Here is an 18,482-nt window from a genome sequence, read left to right as displayed (position 1 = left end):
CAAAACCTAGATTTACACCCTGTTCCATTTTAGCAGCGCATTTGTTTGTCATTTGGGTAAGCCATAAGTTTAGATCTTGCGTTCCCCAGGACATAAACCGGTTTCCTGCCATTTTCTCCCTGAAACGCTCATCATAATTGAGCCACGCCCAGCCCTCATAATCCTTATATGCCCCCAATATGCTGTCGCAATAAGCCAGTAGCGCCCCATAATGGCCTGGCTGATAGTGACATACCACGCTTGCTAAACGAAGGAATCCTCTTATCCAGTTAAGAATATTCTTGGCAACCTTAGGCTTGGCTGAATCCCTCCTTTTATTTTTTTCCCCTTCCCACTCCACCTTTTATCAGCCCTGCGCCCCGCCACTAAGCGGAAAATGTTAACATATCTTCTCTTGCGGATTTGCCTACGCAACCTTCTAGGTACTCCCTCCCATAACTCAGTCAATGACGCCAAAGCTGGGTGCCCCATATCCTGGCTCGGGCCCAACCCGCTAGCTCTTCTACGCTTTCCCGAGGACCCGCTATCCGAAGAAGAAGAAACGGATGAGTCCGAACTCTCAGACGAGCTATCACTATGTACCCTCTTCCCTTTCTTTTTTCTCACCACTGTATTGGTCTTATCCGCTACACTGCTTTTACCTGTCCTTCCCTGCAAACCTCCGAAACTGGGTACTCCATCTCCTGGATCTTGCCTGAACGACGATGCAGCCTCCTCTCTGCCCCGGCTTTTATCTTTGTCGGGACTGCCAGCTTTCCCTCCTCAGGAGCTTGGATGGTACATCATCGCCATCCGAACCTGCAACAGTGGAAAAGCAGCCACCAGTATCTTGCCCCGAAAAAACCCAGTCCTCATCATGTCTCAAACTCTGTTGTTTGGCTTTACCTTTGTAACTACCCACCACCCCTTCCTGAAATCCACCCAGTGTACTTAACGTGTCCCATGCACGGCTGCCTGTGCCCGGCAGTCTCCCCTCGCCCACACCCCAGCCTCTCTCAACCCCCTCACACCCAATGCTTCTGCTCCTGTTCTGCTGCACGGATGCACACTCCTGCTGCCTCCTAAAGGACTAATCCCTGCTCTTTTTCCCCTCTGCCGCACCACAGTGTTTTTTTAGGGCAGAATAGCAATGACCGCACTCACCACATGCCTGCAAGTCTTTTTGACCGGGCTCCTCCCGAAATTTTCTGCCCGACTGACAGAGGGGCCTGCGCCCTGCCGCGCATGCCTCTGACGTTCCGTCCCCCCACGGCCAGCTTCCTGTCCTCCAGAATGAGCAAAACCTCTTTTCAAACTCGCTGAAGCTCCTCTCCGCATGAGCTGCTCTTTCTGCACCCTGCCTCTTCTTTGCCCAATTGCTGTCTCTAGGAATTCTCTCCGGTCAGTCATTCTGCTCCGTTCAGATTCCTCCACCCCCCTCCCCTCCCCTGCAGGGGCAGGCAAGGCTGCTCTTCGCTGAGCAGTGGGATCGGGTTGCTCAGTATTGTGAAAGCTGGGGGAAGGGCTCCAGGCAACATCCTGTAGCAGAGCAACAGAGGAGAGGAGGGGGCGGGCTCGTTTGCTCTCTGCCTGCCGGCTCCGTGCTGAGGCAAGCTCTCCAGAAGCAGGCACCTCAGGGCCGCTTTCCCCGGAGCTGGCATCTTCCCGGGGCGGCTCCTCCCCCCTTGGTTCATCCCCTTTGCCGGGGCAGCACAGCGGGATGGAGCCCTGCAGGCGGAGTATGGCGGCGGCGCTGCTGCTGCTGTTGTTCGTGGGCAGCAGACTCGGGCAAGACGCGGTGGCGCCGCCGCTGGTGCGGGTGAACCTGGACGGCAGCCCCCGGCAGCGCTGGGAGCCGGTGCTGCGCCTCTACGAGCCGGCCTACCTCCGCCGCTGCCTGAGGCACATCCTGGAGTGAGTGATCGGGGGGGGGGGGGGGGGGGAGCTTGGGCAGCGTCCTGGAAAGTAGTAAGGAAAGAGGGGGGGCCCCCCCGCTGGGCTCTCGGGGAGGGACTCCCCACTGTCTTACCGCTCCCATCGGGGTTGTTTGAGGAAGTGGAAGTTCACGTCCCCAGGGCTGCCTGCGCTTGCCCCATTCAGTGCTCGGGATGACCCTGCATTTTCTTGCTAAAGAACAGTGTTTACTTCCTCCGTGCTGGGTGAGAAAATAAAACCCCGTACCTTACCTATCTTGCCGCTGTTATTTCTTGACTTGTCTTCCGCTCGTACTGCTGCACTGTCCCGACAGACTAAGGCTCAGGTGTGCTCGCTTTAATCTGGCCCTTCTGCTCCCTACTTCACGCTAGAAAACGCTGAAGAAAAAAAAAAGAACTGGAGCCTTTTATTATTATTATTATTATTATTATTATTATTTATTTTTGGCAGAGCCAAAGGCAGACTGACGGCTGAGGGTATGTGATCTTTCCTCTCAGACCCGTGCCCCTTGGTATGGGCTACTGCCAGCCAGCCTGAGCTGTTAATGCCTCTGCTTCTGCTTAGGGCTTCAGGCAGAATACAGAGCAGAAGGGCGGGGAAATTATTGCGAGTGCTAAAGTTGTAGTGTGAGATAAAGTGATCTACCACTTTTGTGCTTGGCTGAATTAAAAAAAAAACAAAGCAAAACAGGATTTCTGATGACACTAAACTGGTTTATTTCCCTGTCTCAATTGCTTATAAGTTTAAGGCAGGTGAATAAACCGGAAGAAGTGGAATGGCTCACGCTTTACAGGGATTTGACCAAAATGTAAGCTGTAAAGAAGGCAAACAAATAACCTGTACTTCAATTTGATTTCTATTGCTAAACATTAAGGAGAACATCCTGTCCTCATCCTCTTTGGCCTGATTGCTGCCTTTCCTGCCTTGCTCTGAATCACAGAACAGGGCCATTCAACAGTGAAAGACTTGGCACAGTTTTCCTTCAGTTGTACCAGAGAGATTCAGTTTTCCCATCTGAAGTACCATTACTAATACTAAACAGTTCTGTAGCACCGCTAGGTGTATGTGTGCTTGTATGTTACAGAAAATAGACAGTCCCTGCGCCCTAGAGTATAGTTCAGGCACATACGAAAAGACAATTTTCTAGTGCTCAAGTAAGGATTCCAGTAAAACATCTCTAATGTGGCAGAGCAAATATTAGGAAAATTCTTAGGTTTTGGATTTAAAAGCAACATGAAAGAGGTGGATCATTAAGCAGGACTTAAATACTGAATGTGATCCATTTTGAAGTGCCTGAAAGGCAGAATATAAATCAGATAAATAAAGATGCACCAACTCAAGAAGGCCGTTCCGGGTGCTGGTGCTGCTTGACAAAGCGGGGAGTCTGGAGTTAGCAATGAAGGCAAAGGGCACAATAGTGGTCATGAGGGTGGAGGTGATAAGAAAGTGCAACTAAGAACTACACACTGTAGCGACCCTCGTTGCAAGGCCATGAGAGGACTGAGGGACGCCGGTTATATCGGGCTTGGGGCGTGGCGTGGTCAGCTCAGGCGGGGGTCAGGCTTCCGGTGAGCGTACGTCCATAACGCGCGTCCCCGCGTGCGCGCGGGGCGGCAGCGAGACGGCCCAGCAATGGCGGACGCCCTGAATGCTCAGCAGAGCCGCGGAGGCGGCGTTCCCGGCCTCGGAAGTGAGCCCTGAACACCGCTAGCAAGGGGGAAGCGGTGGAGACCGCAACATACATATCCAATTGGTTAGCCTTAAATACAAATTTACCCTAGTAATTAAAACAGCACTCCTTTGATTTAAGGTCACAAGGTGAAAAGAAACATTTGCTTACATTTGACATTCCAAAGAGTCCTGGGAAACTAACTAACCTTGAAGATCTACATTTTTTAGGACTCTTTACTGTGGGTCTAAGACTACAAAGAGATACATTATTTCTTCTGCTATCTAAAGGGAGACAGTTCGAAAGAAGGCCTCAAATTGCAAGCAGAGCCCCCCTGGAATTCCACCGCACAGATGTCTACCATAAATTTTTTTATTATCACAGAGGCTTCTAGGAAAAGTAAAAAGTCATGGTATAGGTGGCAATGTCCTTTCGTGGATTACAAACTGGCTAAAAGACAGGAAACAGAGTAGGGTTAAATGGGCAATTTTTTCAGTGGAGGTAGGTGGGCAATGGAGTGCCTCAGGGATCTCTACTGGGACCCATGCTTTTCAATATATTTATAAATGATCTGGAAATATGACGAGTCAGGTAATTAAATTTGCAGATGATACAAAATTGCTCAGAGTACTTAAATCACAAGCAGATTGTGATAAATTGCAAGAAGACTTTGTGAGACTGGAAAATTGGGCATCAAAATGGCAGATGAAATTTTATGTGGATAAGTGCAAGGTGATGCATATAGGGAAAAATAACCCTTGCTATTGTTACACAATGTTAGGTTCCATATTAGGTGCTACCACATTAGGTGCTACCACCCAAGAAAGAGATCTAGGCGTCATAGTGGATAACACTGAAATCGGTTCAGTGTGCTGCGGCAGTCAAAAAAGTAAACAGAATGTTGGGAATTATTAGGAAGGGAATGGTGAATAAAATGGAAAATGTCATAATGCTTCTGTATCGCTCCATGGTGAGACCCCACCTTGAATACTGTGTACAATTCTGGTCGCTGCATCTCAAAAAAGATATAATTGCAATGGAGAAGGTACAGAGAAGGGCGACCAAAATCATAAGGGGAATGGAACATCTCCCCTATGAGGAAAGACTAAAGAGGTTAGGACTTTTCAGCTTGGAGAAGAGATGGCTAAGGGGGGATATGAGAGGTCTAGAACGGGTAGATGTGAATCAGTTATTTACTCTTTCAGATAATAGAAAGACTAGGGGGCACTCTGAAGTTAGGATGGGGCACATTTAAAACTAATCGGAGAAAGTTCTTTTTCACTCAACGCATAATTAAACTCTGTAATTTGTTGCCAGAGGATGTGCTTAGTGCAGTTAGTATAGCTGTGTTTAAAAAAGGATTGGATAAGTTCTTGGAGGAGAAGTCCATTACCTGCTATTAATTAAGTTCACTTAGAGAATAGCCACTGCCATTAGCAATGGTTACATGGAATAGACTTAATTTTTGGGTACTTGCCAGGTTCTTATGGCCTGGATTGGCCACTGTTGGAAACAGGATGCTGGGCTTGATGGACCCTTGGTCTGACCCAGTATGGCATGTCCTTATGTTCTTTGCTGAAAACTGACATCTATCAACTGGCTCAAGTGCGCACTCTGTGCCGGCTTCCAGAGGGAGCCGTGGTCCATGCCTCAGAACCAGAGGGCTGTCGCTGGGGTAGACTGGAACAAGCGAGATGGATTAAAAATTGAGAAAACTCCTAGATAGGCATGAATTAGAGGTCCATGGTCACTTCCCCTCATTCTCCTCCTGCAGTGCCAGCCTTTGGGCTGGGTGGTTGACCCTGGGTGGCTGTGAACTGAGGGGTGCCCTGGGTGCTACTGGTATTACCAGTTTAATACTGAAGAGCCAGCAAGGAGGCAATTTTTTGTCCAGGTGCTGTTGGTTCTAGAGCTGGCCCTGACCTCCCATCATGAGCGACAGCAAGGGGGGGGGGGGGGGGCAGGGCAAGTTCCAGATGGACTGAATGCTCAAGACATGAATTGGAAAGCTGCTTGATTTTTGTATGATGGAGAATTCTGTGTTACGGTCGTGGACCCTTGGGCCGGCTGAGGCAGTGGATGGCTTGCTGTGGAGGACCACAGCAAGCATCCCAGCCAGGAGGCGGCACGGAAGAGACTCTGATGAGGCTTCACCACTGGAAGTCCGAGGTCCCCCCAGGAGGAGCCCTTAGGGACCCGGACCTCTTGGACTTAGGTAGGATCCTATGCGACCAAGGATCCGGGCTGCGGCCAACAAGATGGAGGAATGACGGCTGGGCCCAGGCGGCTGAAGAGTCTTCACCCTCAGAAGCCCGCGGCTCCCCCGGGAGGAGCCCGTGAAAGCCCGAGCCGCTTGGACTTAGGAGACTCCTCTGGGCCAGCAAGTACCGGATACCTGAGGTGAAGAAGAAGCCGAAGTCTGAGTCCAAGGGCAAAGCCGGGTCAGAGCCAGGAGTCAGAGATCCAAACCAAAGCCAGGGACAAAAGCAGAAGAAGGAGTCGTGGGATGGAGCCAGGTCAGACACCGATACCAAAAGCAAGGGGCGGAAGCTGAAGACGAGTCAGGAAGCAAAGCCAGGTCGGCGTCCAGAAGACAAAAGCAATCCAGGGATACAATAGCAACTTGAGACAATTGAGGAACCTCGTTGCAAGGCGAGGTGTTACTGCAGCTACCGGGTTTAAATGGCCCGGCAGCGTCTGACGTCAGGAGGAAGTGTTCCCAGGCTTTTCCCGCGCTGGCCCCTTTAAGGGAAGGCCCTAGCGCGTACCTAGGGGGCGGGGCCAGCCGCAGATCGTCGTCTGCATCTCCCTGCAGGGAGAACGCTGCGGAGGGCCGCATCTTCAGCCCTGGAGGCCGGGGGAAGGTGTTCCTGCAGTCGGACCGGCCGCGCGGTAAGTGTAGGTCCCGGGGCACGACCCGGGACCGTAACATTCTGAGAAGTTGTAAAATATTTTTTAATTTAATTTGCGTCTAGGATGTTAAGTTTAGGGATTTGTTGAGTTTCACCCTAACTTTAGAATTTTCCTGTGGGAGAATGAATTATCAGGTTGTTTATTTCCCCAGATTTAATCCTGAAAGCAGGCTGTCTAATGCCAAGACAACTATTTTGCTTTTGTTTTTAGTGCCGTGGTGCCCAAATGGGTGCAAGTCGTCTTACGACCATTAGCAGACGAGTTGGAGTGTTTCATCCGTAAGGACTATGCTGAAGAGATTCGGGGTGTGGCTGAAGCTTTGGGAATCAGTGTTGGTGAAGTATTTCTCCTTAACTTGAGCTACGAAATCACCGCGTGAGTATCAGAATTTAGTTTACTGAAACTAAAAGGTGTGAAAAATGTTTTGGTTTTTTTTTTTTTTAAAGCGGAGGAAGTGGTTTTGACACGCCACCACGCCTGCTTTCAAAACTGATATTCTGCTTAATTCTGACTTAATGGCTCATCGGGGAGCGCAAGGGTAGATTATGGCGTGCACGTAAACACATTTGTGCCTTTTCAGGAGCTTTTTTGGTGTTCCTATAGTTAGGTGGAGAAAAAACTACAGTGCAGAGCGAACTGTAGCCTGCCAAAGCCAGAAACTGTTTTCTTTTTAACTGCATGTTTGCTTTTTTGCTCTGCTTTCGTCTCAGCCAGTGACTGTGTGTACTCACAGAAAATGGGGAGGGTGGGTGTGTGAGTTTCATATCCCCTATTGCTCTCGAAAGCAGAGACAGAAATATATGAAGTTAATCCCAGTAAAAAGGTATCCTATGCATTTTTCCTCATTGCTTACCGGAAAGGAAGTGGGAGCTTCTCTTGCACGCTTCCAGCAGTCCCTATGCTGACACAAGGATAGAGCAGCACAGATCTGCTGCTAAAGCAGATGCCCCCCTGTCCTTCTCCCCTCTCTGTCTGTAGCACAGGCTTTGATTCCCCCAATCTCCACCAGTGTTGTTTCAGCAAGGAAGGATCATTCTGTTACCATAGCAGCTTTGAGTTTTTTATCTTTTTTTTTCCCCCTGATATTTATTTAAATGGTGAAGGCTGCAGGAACCTGTTACTGCTTTAGTATCTGATCCTAGAACCATCTATAATGGGGATCAGTGCTCACAATACTGCTGGGAGAAGAGGAGCATATTTGTCTAATATAATTGTTCATCTAATCCCCGTTTTCCACTCCTTTCAGCACTGTTGGGTGCTGCGGAGTGCTGAGAAAACTCCTTACAGCCTCAGTTTGGGTTGCCAGCTTTCCTAAATGGGAAAAATTAGCCACCTAGTTCTCATCTACTCATAACCAATCCACCCCCAACCTACCCTTTACAACAAATGTATCCCTCTTCCCCCAGTCTCCCCTGCCTTGCAGACTTAGCCTTGGTAAAGTAGGGAGCGATCCAAGGCTTGATCATGGTGGTGGCTGCAGCATCATTGCATTGCAAAGGTGTGCCAGGCTTGGAAGTCAGTAAGTGTGCGCTCTGCTCCCAGGCTCCACTTCAGAAGTCAGGAGGGGTTGGGGCCAGGGAATGCAGCATGCAATGTCTGATTCCCTGGTCCAGCGCGTCTTTATGACAGGGGCTGGCCCCTGTCTTACCAAGACCAGTCCAAAAGGCAGCAGACCAACAGTCTGCAGAAAACTGGCATGTTAGATTGACTGCCTTAAAGGTCCTGCTGGCTACTGGCCTCCCTTAATGAAAGCCAGCCAGGTTGGTCAAATACCAGCTGGTTGTCAACTCTAGGCCCAGTGGTGGGTGGTGGTAGAAGTGAATATTTCCAGAGCCCCTTGAGAATCAGGTTAACCGTCCACCAAGAGTACAGTTGCTAACAAAAGAAAATTTACTGAAGCAACCTATAAAATTTGTAGGGGCTAACTAAAATTACTTCATCCAGAATTAAAGTCAAATACAAAAACATGGATACAGCTATGAGTTCCTGGGCTCCCTTTGTCCTCTCTTGCCTCCAAGACTTCCCTAGGAACAGATATAGGAGTTTCTGTTGCGTCTGCAAACTCTCCCTGCAATCTTTTGCTGCACGTTAGCAATGTCTCTTCTCTCCTCCTAAGGGTGCTATCGCAGTATTCTGAGAAAATATAGTTATCAAAAGCCTCTCCTGGGTGTCTGCACAAATAAAACCCTTCTCCTCATGGAGCAGGAAGGCAAACCTCCACCCCCACCCCCCAATTCCTCTTGGAGAGCAGAGCAGTCTCATGCTGATTCTCTCTCTCTCTCTCTCTCTTCCATATAAACCTTTATGATTCCCTCTAGTGATTCTCGATGGAAACATATAATGTTGAGATATGGAATGAAGCAATCAAACAGACAAACACTCCTTTCCACACTTTCAGAAACATTTCTAGGTTCCATACCTCGAGTAAGTCCTTATATTTCTCGAATCTGGAAAAAGAGGTGCCAGAAGTAAGATAGGCATCTGATATTCTTATCTTCAACCTTTTAACGTTATGACTCTCATGCCTTATGAGATTTTGATGCAGTGCCTCATTCCTCCAAAGTTTTGCCTTATGGTGTGTTGGCCAGACAAGATGTGGCTGAAAAGCTGGCCTGCTGCTCAGCAGTGCTGGCTGGTCAAGGTAGGCAGGGTAGGCACTGCTTCGCCTGTTGCTTACTACTCATTTCTCTTTCAACTTTTTTTCATTTCTGCTGCCAATAAATTTTGTTGTGAATCTTTAAAAGCCTTATACCTTTCAACAAATATTGAAGTCAGTATTCAAAAGTCATTCAGAGCTCTGCATCGGATTGGACAAGGATTTGGTTTATCCTTGCCCAATCCGATATCTAAATCTAGGGTGGCAAAGGGGATAGCACTTGCCACCCCTTGCTTCCCTGTAGCTTAAGCTTAACACAACACCTAGGCTTAGGAATTATATTTTGCACTAGGAGAAGCACAAGAACATATGTATTACCATGTAGACCAGCAATCCATTGAGCTCAACATCTTGTTTCTGACACTAGCCAGTTCTAGGTCTCTTGGCAGTATCCAGCAGATCCAAATGGGAAGATTGATTCCTTGTTGTGATCTTTGGTTAATAATTGTTAACGGTGCTCAGAGACCTAAATTCACTATTGTCTAGGATCTTAGGTACTGAATCTTTTTTTCTCAGTAGGGATATTTCAGGATTCTGACTGAGAATTCTGGGTTGATGGAAATGATAACTTTGGACCAAGATCCATATGAGAGGCCTGCAAACCTTGCTCGTTTTCAGTTGGCTACAGCCCAGGGAGAATCTGTGTTTTTGTCTAATGATAGCCAAATTCATTGAAGAGTTTCTGTCTTGCAATTAAACACACAAGCTTTCATAAAACACTAGTCTTTTTTTTTTGTTCTCCAAACTGGATATTCACTTCCATGGATGCCCACATCACAGATTGGGAAGCAATATTCCTTCACTATTCAATGGAAGGGCAATGTTCAGTGAAGGAGAGAAGATTTCTTATAAACATAATAGAAAGGCCTTAGTTGCCTTCATATCCTTTTTTTCAGCTCCTGGAGATCCACCTAAGATTAGACAGGTGATGTAGTCTACCTAGACAAGCAGTGGGGGCATAAGAAGTGCCCAGGTGATCCAAGAAGCATCCAAGATCTTGTATGAGGTGGAGAGGATCTTGAAGAGTTTATTAGAGATTCATATTGCCAGTCACCGGAGCATTCAGGACAGCTGGTTAAATAGTCACTCCTTAATGTCAGAATGGGATTTGATAGCTAAACAGATTTATTCTCTTCAGGGAACATTAATTAGGATGAGATGACCTCGTGGTAAACACAGGGGAAGGGGGTTCCATATTGCAGTTGCTTTTATGATGGCTAAGTGGTCGTTACAGATGCCTTGATTTGGGAGTGGAAAGAATTTTTTCTATCTTTTTCTTTCTTGGCTAATATAAAATCACTGCTGAGTAAATGAGTTAGCAAAGAAATATGCCAGAATCAAATCCAGTTTGTAACTGACTCCACCATCTTAGCATTGACTCCCATTTTATTCACAAGCCTCCTATATGGAATCGTATAAAAAGCTTTGCTGAAATCCAAGTAAATCACACTCTTCCTTGCACACTCTTCCTTGAGCCAATTCTCTAGTTACCCAATCAAAAAATAAATCAAAATTGTCTGATGGACTTTCCCCTGGTGAATCCATGCTGGCTTGGATCCAGCAATTTACTGGATTGTAAATAATTCGCTATTCTTTCTTTCCATTAATTTTCCCACCACCCAGGGGAGGCTACCACACTTGTGAAGTGGGATCACGATCGCTCTATTCCAATCTCACGGGACCATTCCCATTACTGGGAATCTATTGAAAGTAAAAAATACATCATATAGAAGAACTACCAACAAAATAACAAGTATCAATATTAAGGCTGGAAGTCACACAGATCTCTGAAAGCTTGTCTAAAAAGATACACATTTTATTGTTTTTTAAAATTCTTTGGGATCGGAGAGCAGCCTTAGGGAAAGAGGGATGGTGTTCCATGTGATGGGACCTGCAATTGAAAATGAATGTTCTTGAGTGACTGTTAGTTTAGTGGATTTAGGGGAAGGCACCTGAAGGAGTAACTGATTTTGGGATCTGAGATTATGTGACGGAATATATAAATATATATAAATTCAGAATACAAGAAAGCCAGCAGTTTTTATTGTTATAAATGAGATTATGTATAATGACTAAAATTTTGTATTGAATGTGCCATTTAATTGGTAACCAATGTAGACTGTAAAATACTGGAGAAATTTGATCATGAATTTTGGTACCAGAGAGTAGACAAACAGCTGCATTTTGTGCGAGTTGGAGTGGATTTAGTGCGGAATGAGATAAATCGAATAAAGAGAGTTAAAATAATCCAAACCTGTTAATAGTAACGAATGAAGAATTGTATGAAATGCAATGTGGTCCAAAAGTGGTTTGATATATTTTAATAGACATAGCTTATAAAATGAAGATTTAACTATTGATTGAATATGGGAATGCATGTTTAGTTTAGGATCGTAGTAAACTCCTAGGTTGCAGACTTTGTTTGAGATGTTTATGGTTATGTTATCAATAGAAATATGATTAGAAATATTATCAAAAGGAAGATTACCTAAAATCATAATTTCAGTTTTGGATAGATTCAGATTCAGTTTGTTATGAAATAACCAGGTTTTTATCGAAGATACAAACTACTGCATCAACCACAGGCCATATATGTTATGATAATGCTCACTAAAACACTATGGGGCAGATTTTCAAAGGGTTACGCGTGTAACCCCCAAAAAGCCGCCCCTTAAACTGCCTGCGCGCGCCCCAGGATGCGCGTAACTCCCGGGGCTTTCCTGGGGGGGGGGTGTGTCGTGGCCGGCGCGTCATCGGGGGGGGGGGGGGGGGGTGTTCTGAGGTGGGGCCACAGGCGTGGTTCCGGCCCAGGGGCATTCCGGGGGCGTGGCCGCAGCCTCCGGACCAGCCCCCAGACCGGAACATGGAGCGCCGGATATAATCTCTAGTGGAGGAGGTTTTTGAAAAACACTTCCAGTTGAAGAACAGTGTGTTGTTCATTGATTCATGAATTTTATACAAGTATGTATTTTGTAATGGGGGATTGTAGTGTGATTGGGATTGAGTTTTGAATGGTATGTGTGGTGGTCGAATGAGTAGCGATGTAATATTTTTGAAATTTATTGTAATAGTTTTGAAATTCATTTAAAGGGTTTATACAAATGACAGTAAACAATTTGAAATAAATAAATAATAAAGATTTCATCTTGAATACTGAGGTTTTAATAATATAGGGGCAGATTTTCAAAGGCTACGCGCGTAACCTGAGAAAATATGCCCCTGCGCACGCCGAGGCTATTTTGCATTGGCTCGGCGGCACGCTTAAGCCTGAGACGAGCGTAAGTCCCGGGGTTTTCAAAGGTGGGCGGTCCAGGGGCGTGACAGCGGTCAGGGGGCGGACCGGGGCAGGTCCGGGGGTATCACGGCGGTCCAGGGGCCTGTCCCGAGCCCTCCTCTGTTCCGGCCATGCCAGTGGGTTCGCCTGCCGGTGCGCGCAAGATATACCCGCCTCTGGCAGGCGTGTGAAATAAAATAAGGTGGAGGGGATTTAGGTAGGGCTGGGGGCTGGGTTAGATAGGGGAAGGGAGGGGAAGGTGTGGGGGCCAGAAAAAAGTTCCCTCCAAGGCCATCGGAGACAGCCATCGGGGCTCCCTCAGGCTCGGCGCGCGCAAGGTGCACATGTGTGCACCCCCTTGCGTGCGCCGAGCCCGGATTTTTATAACATTTTATAAAGCAGCCTTATGCATGAACAAATCTATGCCCGCGCATAAGTTTTAAAATCTGCCCCATAGTGTTTTAGTGAGCATTATCATAACATATATGGCCTGTGGTTGATGTAGTAGTTTGTATTAATACAAAACAGGCTTCAGTGTGGTTTGATTGGGAATTTTATTGAAGCTAGACAAGAGTAATGAATTTTAGAGTGGAATTCCAATATTGCCATGTCGGGAAAAAGAACTGGATATTGTCTGCGTATAACCGGTACGATACACCTACAACCATGGAAAGTAATTGACAATGGGGAAAAATATATATTGAATAGAGCTGCAGAAAGAGACGATCCCTGAGGTACACCAGTATTTAATGGAAACCAAGAGGATGTAAATGAGTTGGGTTCGGTTGAGCAGATAGGATTTAAACTAGCGATAGACTATACCAGCAAGACCAATATTAGAAAGACGAGAAAGGAGGATTTCATGATTTATAGTATCAAAAGTAGCAGAAAGGTCAAGAAAGATAGAGACATAAGAAGTACCTGAGTCAAATCCACAGTGTATGATATCATACACCGTGGATTTGACAAGAGGAGTGTTTCTGTACTATGATTTGGTCTGAATCTGAATTGAAACTGATCAAGATCAAGAATAGAATGTTGGTCACGATAATCAGTAAGTTGTTTTAAAACTACAGATTCAATAATTTTTTAAAGAAATGATAGAGCAGAAATCGGATGAAAGTTATAATCTGGGCTAGTGTTTGTAGAATTCTTTGGTATTAGAGTAATTATGGCAGTTTTAATGAGTCAGGAAAGGATCCTGAGGATAGAGAGGAGTTAACAATGTGAGCCATGGATAGAGCAATGTCATCCTTGATAAGTTTAAATAATACAATAGAACAGGGTAATAATGGATAAGTGGATGGCTTCATTTTGGATATGATTTGAAGAATTTCCTTGTTGGTTATATATTCAAAGGTTTCTGAAGTATGAACGGAGGGAATATTTGGAATGTTTGGTATGATGGAAGAAAATGTGTTAACAATATTTTGAATCTTTTGTTGAAAATGGTTTTTAAAAGAATCGCATAATTCTTAAGAAGAGCTTTATTTATTTATTTTAATTTTTATTAGAATTTTTATACCGGTATTTGGTACGAGCCATCATATCAGTTTACATCAATTGACAATTATCTAAAAAAAAAATTGTTACATCAAATAAATAAAATTAGCATATACGTAAAAAACAGTATTACAATTTACATTATTAAATTCTATTACAATCTTATGTTAAAAAATAAAACTATAATCATATCACAAAAATGACATTAAAGACATTAACACTTGCATTGCTCATCATTCATGTTTATCAGGGAAGTTGCGTATGCTTTGTTTTCGCCTACATTGAAAGCCTGTTGAAAAAGCCATGTTTTGATCTTTTTTTTTTAAATCTATCATATTTGTTTCTAATCTTAATTCTGCTGGGAGTTTATTCCAGATTTGAGACCCAGCTAGCGATAACGCTCTGTCTCTTACGGATGTTAATTTTGCTGAAGCCAAGGATGGGATGGATAACAGACCTTTGTTGGACGATCTTAAATTTCTTTGTGGTGTATGTAGCCTTATCGCCACATTCAGCCATTCAACTTTGTCCCCATAGATCGCTTTGTGCAAAATACATAATGTTTTAAATTGGATCCGCTATTCTATAGGTAACCAATGTAATTCCATGAAAATTGGGGTAATGTGCTCTTGTCTACTTATACCAGTTAATATCCTTGTGGCTGAATTTTGCAAAATTTGTAACAGATGAATTGTGGAATAGGGTAAACTAAGAAATAGTGCGTTGCAGTAATATTAGAGCCTGTAGAATAGTTCTGAAATCTTTTAGGTTTAGTAACGGTTTTAATCTTCTCAGCATTAAGAGTTTGTAGTATTTCTAAGGTATTCTAAGGAATTTACACTGGCTTCCCATCAACTTCAGAATCCTTCACAAAGCCCTCACCATCATACACAAGACCAGTCATAATCAGTCCCCACTTAAACTAGTTTTCCCTCTTCGCCTACACACCTCCACCAGACCGGTTAGAGTAGCGTACAAAGATACCCTTCATGCTCCCCCCTCCAAGTCCTCTCTCCATGCATCCATAAGGAAATATGCTTTCTCCACAGCTGGACCCTCTCAATGGAATGCATTACCCCCAGATCTAAGCCAAGAACAATGCCCGCTGACCTTCAAGAAAAAACTTAAGACTTGGCTTTTCAAACAAGTGTTTCCTTAAAAGGCTGCAAGTTCTTCACTGACTCGTGAACCATGTTGTAATCATGAAACCATCCCTGTGCTCAACCCTTCCCCCCCCCCCCACTCCTCCCTGACAAACCTTTTGTCAACCCCTCCTAAGTATATATCCTCATGTTTACATTGTTCCTTGCGGTGTACCCCCTCCACCACCTTACTCTTCCCAATCCGGCTTACCCAGCACGTATCTCTTGATACCACAGCTCTTGTTACATAAGATATAAGTTATTCTGTTCTTATCCTTGTTGCTTGAATCTCGCTCACGTTTCTACCCTTGTGATCCACTTGTTATCACCCAATCTAGGTTGTTCTATTCAAGATTGCCTCACCAGGGTCATTACCCAATTTACTGGCCAAATTATTACCCCCTGTTCGATGTACTTCTCCCTTGTTTGATGTAAACTGATGTGATAATGACTTATCATGAACGTCGGTATAAAAAAGTATTAAATAAATAAATAATAACCTTCTTTCGTTGTGGTGGCGATATGTTTTTTGAAATATAGCTCTGGGTCTATGTGGCTTTAGGGTAAATGCAGATAGAATTATGTTGTTTGGTTAACACTTTAATGGTATTAAAAAGAACTTTGGGGTTATTGTTGACTTGGTTGATAAGATTTGAATAAAAGCTAAAATTAGATTAGGTGGTGAGGGATATGATGAACACATTCCCAATGTGGCTGCAGTTTATAGATTTTAGCTATGGGTTTGTTTTACTTTTTAAACTCCTTAATGCTGGACATGTCATTGATTGAGCTCTAGTTTACATAAGATGTTGGCATGCTTTCTACAGATGTTATGTTCTAAAAACTATGCCTACGTTGTCTGTCTTGAAAGATATGGTCCAAATTGTTTCCTTTCTCTCCTGCTAAAGCAGCCTTAAAAAGAAAACATCTCGCATATAGCAGCAGTCTTTGTCTGCATGTGCAGTGCTATGTACTTTTGTTTGACCAATTTGAATGCTAAATCTAGAAAAGATACAATGGGAAAACACATTTGTCTCTCTCTATCTCTCTCTCTTGTCTTGTTGAAGGTTCTGCACCAGCATTATTGCTCAGAATCGCAATGGAATAATTTATCATGGCAGGAACCTGGACTATGAATTCAAAGACACCCTTGCAAATCTGACGATTGACGTGCAGTTTCTGAAGAACGGGCAGGTACATTGGCAGAAGATGATAACTACACTGTGATTAAGTGATACAGCTGGGGCAAATGCAGAATATAGAGGTGAACTGCATGGGCCATGATTCAGCTAGCTAGCACCAGCTGGCTAGTGCAAACCAAGGTTCTAGACTTAAAAGGTTCCTAATTAAGAGGTTTAGTTGATCAATAGTCTTCAAAATCCAAAATAGAGCTGCTTAAGTGACCCGAGTTTTAGTTGGAGGCTTTTGACTTGTATCATAATGCACTGTGGTCCCTATAGACCTATTTTATTTATCTGTGATGGGCTCTACAAATATCAAAATGTATCGGGGATAGTTTGAAAAAAGCTAGGACCAGTCTAAAATTTCTTTGCTGAAACGGAGTCCCTTGACAGATCTATATAACTTATTTATTTGTTACTTGAATTTATTTCCTGCCTTTTTGAATATGGAATTCATTCACAGCGGAATTTAGAATATTAGCTTACAAACAGGTCATTGGTAGCTTCACATTTCAAAGGCATAACACATTTTGAATAGCAGCAAAATCACAATACAACTAGATAAAATAAAGGGGCGGATTTTAAGAGCCCTGCTCACCTAAATCTGCCCAAATCCGGGCGGATTTAGGCGAGCAGGGCCCTGCGCGCCGGTGAGCCTATTTTACATAGGCTCACCGGCGCGCGCAGACCCCGGGACTCGCGCAAGTCCCTGGGTTCTCCGAGGGGGGCGTGTCGGGGGCGGGCCCGGTCGTCGCTGCGTTTAGGGGGCGTGTCGGCAGCGTTTTGGGGGCGGGTCCGGGGGCGTGGTTACGGCCCGGGGCGGCCGGGGGCGTGGCCGCGCCCTCTCTACCCGCCCCCAGGTCGCGTCCCGGCGCGCTAGCGGCCTGCTGGCGCGCGGGGATTTACGTCTCCCTCCGGGAGGCGTAAATCCCCCGACAAAGGTAAGGGGGGGGTTTAGACAGGGCCGGAGGGGTGGGTTAGGTAGAGGAAGGGAGGGGAAGGTGAGGGGAGGGCGTTAGAGGATTCCCTCCGAGGCCGCTCCGATTTTGGAGCGGCCTTGGAGGGAACGGGGGTAGGCTGCGCGGCTCGGCGCGCGCCAGCTATACGTAATCGATAGCCTTGCGTGCGCCGATCCAGGATTTTAGCAGATACGCGCGGCTCCGCGCGTATCTACTAAAATCCCGCGTACTTTTGTTTGCGCCTGGAGCGCCAACAAAAGTACGCCAACGCGCCTTGTTTGAAAATCTACCCCAAAGTGTGCTTCAAGGCCTAACTCTAAATAAATATGTAATCATGACTAAGCTATAAAAGCACGATATCAGTCACAAACACCGCCCAAAATACACCATGTGTATTCCAGGAAACCTTTTTAGAAATCACACAAAGAATACTGCAATGGTTTCACTGGTCTATCTCTCATCACATTTCAAATAGCCATATTACACATGAAAAAAATATATTAATATATCATTTAATGTGGGACCCCCCACATACAGTGTCTAATTTTTCTTTTCAACAGAGGGGCAGATTTTCAAAGCGGTACGCGTGTAAGTCCCGGGGCTTTGCTGGGGGGACGTGTCGGGGGGCATGGTGCCGGCCCGGGGGTGTTCCGGGGGCGTGGCCGAGGCCTCCGGACCAGCCCCTGGGTCGGGTGATGGTGCACCAGCAGCCCATGGGTAGGCGTAACTTTTCAAACAAAGGTGGGGGGGTTAGATAGGGCTGGGGGGGTGGGTTAGGGAGGGGAAGGTACATGGGGATGGGAGGGAACGGAGGCAGGCTGCGCGGCTCAGCACTCGCAGGCTGCCGATTTTGCGCAGCCTTGCGCGCGCTGACCCCGGATTTTAAAAGATACGCGCGTATCTATTAAAATCCAGTGTACTCTTGTTTGCGCCGGTCGTGCGAACAAAAGTGCGCGGGCGTACTTTTTTAAAATCTGCCCCAGAGTTTGTATATCAATCAAATCCAGGATCGGTGATGGGTCACTTTACTTTACTTTAAATCCACTTTGTTTAAATAATTTTTGTAAAAGTCTCTGATTTCAGACGCGAACGTTCAAAAATACAGTTCCGATACGCCATTTCTGGGAGAGAGATAAAAAGCTCCTAAGATCCGCCATGTTTTTGAACATGGGCGTCTGAATTCAGACCGTGGGAAAAAGAGGTGAAGTTTAGCCATTTGAAAAATTTCGCTGATAGAACCGAGGGGAGAGAATCTTGCTGAGAGAATGGAA

At 45.5% G+C, this 18,482-nt stretch overlaps 1 protein-coding gene across 2 annotated transcripts in view; it reads left to right on the top strand.

Annotated features, from left to right (window-relative positions):
* Positions 1–1,225: 1,225 nt before the first annotated feature.
* NAAA (N-acylethanolamine acid amidase) overlaps positions 1,226–18,482 on the top strand; it is a 65,171-nt gene continuing 47,914 nt past the window's right edge. The window contains exons 1-3 of one of the 2 annotated variants that reach the window (XM_029598491.1): positions 1,226–1,380; positions 6,707–6,871; positions 16,139–16,265. In XM_029598491.1, coding sequence (XP_029454351.1) covers positions 1,316–1,380; positions 6,707–6,871; positions 16,139–16,265 — 357 coding nt within the window. In that variant the 5' untranslated portion in view covers positions 1,226–1,315. Of the gene's footprint in view, positions 1,381–1,494; positions 1,894–6,706; positions 6,872–16,138; positions 16,266–18,482 lie in introns of those variants that run through there. The other variant, XM_029598483.1, reaches the window with a different exon arrangement.

Source organism: Rhinatrema bivittatum, chromosome 1, assembly GCF_901001135.1.
Source record: "Rhinatrema bivittatum chromosome 1, aRhiBiv1.1, whole genome shotgun sequence".
Classification (NCBI taxonomy): Eukaryota; Metazoa; Chordata; class Amphibia; order Gymnophiona; family Rhinatrematidae; genus Rhinatrema; species Rhinatrema bivittatum.
Note: the sequence above shows the minus strand (reverse complement) of the source record. Positions and strands in the feature narration are given on the sequence as shown.